Here is a 7,340-nt window from a genome sequence, read left to right on the forward strand (position 1 = left end):
AAAAGCTATTTTTTGGGCATTTTAAATAAAATACCCAATTCACATTTTCCCCACCACCTATGCAAAAGGGCGCGTTACCGAAGTTATTTTTGGCTGCTCGGTTCCCCAGTAGGCCTATATCACCCATTAAAAATTTATTTACATAAAAAAATGAAAAAAAAACAAAACGATAACAATTCATATGTATAACAAAAAACAATATCACAGTATAATAATAAAGTATAATACTTAGAACTATAAAAATAAACTTATGTACATATGCCAATATTTATGCCCCAAATTCTAATTTATAATTAAAAACTTTCTAATCTATATTGTTCTAACCTTAGAGCCTCTTAATGCGAATCTGCTTAAACCACCTTAGTTTCGTATAAGTTACTTAGCTCATTGCAACCAGTAAAGAAGGAAGATAAAAACTACAAATGTGAAACACACAAAATTGTATTCTTAAAATTGGGTACAGATAAATCTTTATTTAAAAATTTTGTCAGAAAATAAATTCTAATTCTAATAAAAAGGGCAATAACCACCTTTGGGTCACAGTCTTCACAACACAAGAAGGGCCTAATATCTTTTAATTTAGAAAAACGAATTTCTCCTACACCTATTTTATGACAATTTCTGTCAAATTCCTCGACAAATTTTATTTCTAAATTATTAATAAATGCAACAAACTCTTCAGGGGGCTTCACTAAGTTGCATTTATTGATCTGGTTTTGGTGTATGAAGATGAATTCATCCGAAGGAATTTCATCTCCTAAATAAGTTAATGGCAGAATGCATGTGTGCATTTTAAAAATGTTCGAATAAAGGTAGGTAGGTTGGTATTTTAAAGTACGATTTTTTTTTTATAACTATCATAAATATTCAATGATAAATCGTTACTTTAAAATAATTTATTTAATTAATTAACCGCAATGGCAAGAAATTGACAGTTACGCTTTGAACACGTAGAGCGCGACAGACTGCAAGCGACATTTGTCAAATATTAAAATACACACGTTCTTAAGGACACAGCTATTAAGGCCTCTGCACGACTACATAACTGTGTTCATAAGAACATGTGTATTTTATTATTTGACAGATGTCGCTTGCAGTCTGTCGCGCTCTACTAGTTCAGCACATCACACTTAAAAACACACGGAAATTCAATTTCATTATCAAAAATTACTATTTCCATTGCACAATCCAAACACTTATTTCAACAAAATTTTCCACAAATTCACAAACACTTTTTGCACTATTTAATGTTTTTCACTCACCGTTCGAGGTCCGTTCCACTGTTTGGAAAACTAAAGGTTCTTAATCCCTCGTTGCAGCCAACAATACACTTTCGCCAAATGCTGGTTGTTTTCGGCATTTTATCTGTAAAATAAAATAAAAAAGTATTAAATAAATGCAAAAAAATGAAAAAATTTGGCGGAATATCAATCTGGCCATCGCTCGTTTCCAATTGCTAAACGTCAAAACCTCCTGAACTCGATCAACTGTCAAAGTTGACTTCAGTGAGAGAGGAGTTAAACATCTCTTTATCTCTGATAATCATTTGCGAAAACGCGTCGGGTAAGTAGGTCCGAGCGCACTTATTTGTTTAATCTATATTTTTCATTAGGCATCAGAGCCAGAAATATTAAATTATACTGTCGGAGTAAAACAATATGAAGAATATATAAAAAAAAATTAATGAAAAATAATTATAACCAGTGATTATTACCCTCTACAACTACAGTAATAAGCAGAAATTCGAATTGAGACCAATGATCCAGTTTGGATAAGACAATCTTCATAAAAATGTTATATTGGATACCAATACCGTGCACCACCCATTCAAATATTGATGGCTGCGGATAGCAACACGAAAGGTCATATACCAAATGCATTGCACCAATCTCAACGCAGTATACACTCTCGCTTGAAAACTTTCCGGTGCCAAATGTTCTCACTACTTTGAGTTGTATTTCAGGTACATTTCTGTACTTTACGTATTCTTTATTTTTATGGTAAACTTTGTCGATATTATCAGACTTAGGGCTTGTTGTTTACAAGAATTTGAACTCCTTTCCCAAATATTTTACTTCTCATACTCTGCGAGTCTTTAGATAAGTGATGCCGTCTTCAAATGGTTTTAGGCTATTCATCTGATCACATATGTGATCACGACATTTTTTGTATTAATTTTATTTTGTTGTAATTGTAATTGGGGTATGTCTACATTTCTGCGGTATACATATTCTTTTTCAACTGGTACTGATTGAAAATTGCCAGCCTCAACTGCGCCTAATCTTTGATGGATTTCCAGAAAAACTTGTTGCTTTGACTGATTTGTTCCTTGTAGCTTCCATTTTTTATGATTTAATTTGTATGTTTATAAGGCCTTTGTAGGGAGGGGGTTTCATGTTATGAAATTATATACCTTTTTAATTTTGTAGCACTAACTAGAAGGATTTTAATTTCAATCCTTTTGTCGCTAGGGTCCCACGTTGGGCGCCAGTAAAATATTATATATCCTTAAAACTTAAATATTTAATTAAATATAGAAAAAAGAACGAATGTACGGTAAAAGCGGCATGTGCTCTGGTTTATATATGTAAATTAAAAAAACTTATTATGAAGCTTTAGCTATCGTTTATTGTTACTTTTAGACTGACCGCTTTTACTTAAATCAAATCGAAGCTAAGCTTAGTTGAGTTGCTGTTATTGCTGGCATGGACGTGGCTGAAGGGAAAACTRCTGAGCGCGAATTCTGTAGAATCGCTGTAAATATAATTTTTTGGAAGAAGATGTGTAAACGCAAAATCAGGATCTCTTGAAATTGGGCAATTTTGTAGTAACTTATACAATTCTTTGTAGACTGCCGTGGTGTGGTGCTAAAGTTCTCTGATTGGTCAACGTTCGTTGTAAAAGATAAGTTTGTTACGAGGTGTTCAAAAAGTATCGCGAATTTTGAATTTTCGCGGGTTACATATATTCGAATTTCGAAAACCCAATTTTGTGTGATTTGTTAGATTCTAAAGTTTTTCGACAATAATATTTGCTAAAATAAATTATTATATTTTTTTTAGTAACTGATGAAATAAAGTATTATGATGATCGCGTGAAGGTATAAAAACAAATTTACATTTACAAACAAGTATATGCTATATAGCTATATTATTAGCGATTATCGATTATTATTACTAATTTATTATTTTCCAGTGTCCACTAATCTTATAAAAATTAATTTAACTATTAGCTAAGCTCTTCTGCTAAGATACTAGTTAAATTAATGTCTCAATTTCTGAAATTATATTTCCCTTTCTTGAAATCAATATTTCGTAAAGGTCGGTGGAATGAATCTGTTAACCTCTTGTACTATTGATAATTTGATAAACAGTGTCCGTTGAATTATTTATTGCATAGCCTTGCCTGTTTTCTGCATAAAAAAGCTTTCGCAATAGGACCATCACACACTTTATTTTGTCAAAAGGTATTRTTCTTTAGCAATGCTTTTGTTGTTTCGCTTCTTATTTTAGAAAGTAATGTATCAACTATCAATGGGTTTTCTTTGGTTACAGAATGTGCATTTTATTGATAATATTATAATCAATACTATTTTCCTGGTTTTTAACAATTTACACTTTACAATCGCGGACCATAGAGACGCCGAATTTGCCTTTTTGAAGTGTAAGGAAAAGGTATTTTTTTTTTTTACTCAAGCAATATGTGATTCAAGAGCATGACAAGCTGGCCGACARGGGTAATGCTCGAAAATTCTAAGAAAACATTCGGGGTCTAACAAAAGGTTTCAAGACCGGAGCATACTCTTGCGAAACCTCCAAAAGTGATGCCCAGAGCATTAAATTACGGAGGGAACACTTCTCCAACCTGCTGAATGGCAGTGAACGTACAACGCCAGGAGAAGGCGAACCCGATTCCCCAATCGATGACGATGGATCAGACGTTCCATTGCCCGACCATGAAGAAGCTCGAATAGTAATTACCCATCTGACGAACATCAAATCAGCGGGAGCCGAAGGATTGCCGACCGAGCTATTCAAACACGCCGGCGAATAACTGATWAGCAGCATGCATTAGCTCTTTATAAAATATAGTCGAACGAAAGCATGCCCAACGATTTTAATTKAAGTGATGTATAAGTATCCTCAACATCGCGTATAAGGTTATAACGAGCGTATTGTGTGAAAGATTAAAGCCCACCGTTAACAAACTGATTGGATATAAGTGGGGCTTTAGACCTGGCAAATCAACAACCGACCAGATATTCACCATGCGCCAAATTTTGGAAAAGACCCGTGAAAGGAGATTCGACACACCTCACCTCTTCGTCGATTTCAAAGCTGCTTTCGATAGCACGAAATTGGTATCATCGACCTCAATAACGCATTTATTCTGCTTTCCCCAGAGGGCAAGACGAAATATGTCTTGCCATCAAACAAACAGTCGTCACACTCGCGATTTGGCTCTCACGTCACTGTTGACAGTCATAATTTTGAAGTCGTAGATAATTTCGTCTATATTGGAACCAGTATAAACACCACCAACAATGTCAGCCTGGAAATCCAACGCATGATAACTCTTGCCAACAGGTGCTACTTCGGACTGAGTATWCAATTGAGAAGTAAAGTCCTCTTTCGACGAACAAAAACCAAACTCTATAATATTCCCGTCCTGCTATATGGTGCAGAGGCTTGGACGATGACAACAACTSATGAGTTCTGCGAAAGATATGTGGTATTTTGCACGTGGGCCATGGCAAATATCGCAAAATAATTTTTGTAAAACATTTTTAATCTAATACGGTTTCAAAATCACTGTCTTGTAATTATGTTTTACCACACTTAACACCATTGAAATGCACATACATAGTAGTTACTGGGAAATCCCCTTATTCGATAACTCTTACCTACACATTTTGTTCGCTTGATGTTTACATTGCTGAAAWGGATACCTCCAGCGACTTTAGTCCAGTTCGTCGCAACCAATTGTGCTTGTTATCAAGTAGCGAGGAATAATTATGTAGCTATRTAAATATGTTTTACTTATTTCTATTCTAATTTTCCTGTTCTTAATTATGGATTAACAGATTTCTTTTGTTTTTGCTTAATCTACMAATTTTTCACCTGTATGAATTATGTATTTTATGTTTTAATGCTCAATAAAATGCCATATGAACATACAATTTGTGATATCTGATATATGAAATTTTATAGTTTTCAACATTTTGAATATAGTTCTCTGTTTCATCTTATACTGTTTTCAGATGACATGGAACGTATCCCCCATTTTACTACAGGAAATGCATCTTTTCTTACACGGATTTCTGACGAACATATCTACCGTGTAATAAAAGAGTCGGGTGTATAAGTACCAGCAAATCCTATCTGTGCTGGACGTAAACTTATTGGAAATATCCACTTTAATTTTTGTATTTTATTTAAAAATTAGTAGAGACTTAAACATAGCACAAAATATTATAAATTTATATTAATAAAAAAAATCTATAATTTTACTCTTTATTTAGGTGCTCAACGATAAATGTTGTTTTTTATTTTCACATCTTTGGCATAAGAAAACACGGGATTTTCCAAATTTATACCTCAAATCTGCATTGATTGCTCTTGAGATTTATTTTTTGTCATTGCAAAGCAGTATGATTCGGTAATTGCAATCGTTTAAAATTGAATAGCATTAAATATCAAAATCTATTTTGTTTGTTAAAATTATATAATATATACCTTTCTATATCTGTTATTTTATTTTTATTTTTTGACTTTGAATAGTCCAATTGAGTTCGGACTAGTTACGAAATACATGGAAACGCATTCAATTAGTTCATCTTTGATTTTTGTGCTGCACCAAACATTTACGTAAAGAGAGATCAGACACGTTTTAACCTCAACAACTAATGTACCATTTGAAATCTCTAACAATTGAGCTCATCTTCCGGTGTTGAGCGAGGAATAACTGGTAATATTTATCTAACATTACCATCTAACAATATCAATACACCAGCATCATGATAACACAATGAGAATAAAATTATGATTAAGTAAAAACACCAGAAACAAATAAATAAAATAAAATTGAATCGGGGTGGTCTAGCGATTGGTATCTTTTTAATTTTCTACGATGGTGATATTGTCCAGCAGTTGAATCGCAAATATATTTTCATGCTTTCTTCTAATTTCTAATATTCTATTTTGCAAGTATAGGTATTGATAATTTTTCCTTTAATTTAAATAATAGTTATAGATGCTAAACTTTGTCAAATGCTTGGCGAACATCAAGGATCACAGCAGAGCAGTATTTATTATTTTCCATAGCATCAGCTATAAAGTATTCTACCTTATTAATTTGTGCAATAGTGCCATGAATATTTCTGAAACCAAAGTGAAGCTCCGAATAAGCTGTTTGTATTTCAGCACCTGCAAAAGCCTACGTAAAAATATTTACCTTAAAAATAAATACCTTAACAATTATGTTGATTGCGTTTTCGGGTAACCAACTGCCGCGTTGCTTGTTCCATCAATAAACTCTTTAGGAGTAAACGTGTTTTGGAGGTGTGTGGCAAACACACTTCGGCTTTCTGTGCACCAATGGTGTCTGCTGTTTAAAATTGGTGGGAATTGGTTGGGTCGGCTTATTGTTTTGTCTATTCCCATTCCAAAGATTTTTTACTGGATCTCCTGATTTCTCACCAACCAGAAACGCTTCTAGAGACTTGTTGCGCAAATTGCAGAGAAAGTGCCTTTGTGGCACAATTAAGAAATGTTTTAATATTGGGATTTCTACTGACTTGCCATGCGTGCCGAAGAAGTCTCTTCTCTCTCAGCTTCGTCATTACATCACAGAACCAGAGATGTCTGTCCCGCTTGTGAACGTTCTATGTGGTTCTATCTTCTGGCATACTTATATGGGCATCACTGTGTCTGCTTCTGGTCAAGACTTCCGCAGCATAATCGGTATCTGCTCCAGGGGAAATTGGGATGTTGGGGTTCACATTTTCTTCTAACCATTTACGATAATGGTGGGTTTATTCATTGCGAATACCGGCTTATCTGCTTCGAGCAGAACTGCGCTATGATCAGATAGGAAATCCGAATTGGACGCAATAAAGTGGCATAATTTCCAGTTGAAGCAAGTGCTAAAAAAATTAACACTTTAACAGTGTTTGAATTTTGGCTAACAGTAAATGTGTTTATAATTAAAAGTTAACTGAAGAATTTGTTGTATCAAGACCACTTATAAAAAATGTAAAACTATGAAAAKTAAAAAAAATGTATGTAATGTATTTGATGAAATGTTTTTTTATGTGAAGCATCGTCATATTAATTATCAAT

General features: G+C 33.6%; 1 protein-coding gene across 1 annotated transcript in view; it reads right to left on the reverse strand.

The window, feature by feature from the left end:
* Nucleotides 1–1,268: 1,268 nt before the first annotated feature.
* Nucleotides 1,269–7,340, reverse strand: part of LOC108965049 — a 10,519-nt gene continuing 4,447 nt past the window's right edge. The window contains exon 2 of the mRNA XM_018927217.1: nt 1,269–1,365. Coding sequence (XP_018782762.1) covers nt 1,303–1,365 — 63 coding nt within the window. The 3' untranslated portion in view covers nt 1,269–1,302. The remainder of the gene's footprint in view (nt 1,366–7,340) is intronic.

The sequence above is a fragment of the Bactrocera latifrons genome, unplaced genomic scaffold (assembly GCF_001853355.1).
Source record: "Bactrocera latifrons isolate USDA-ARS-PBARC rearing strain unplaced genomic scaffold, ASM185335v1 scaffold_1329, whole genome shotgun sequence".
NCBI lineage: Eukaryota > Metazoa > Arthropoda > Insecta > Diptera > Tephritidae > Bactrocera > Bactrocera latifrons.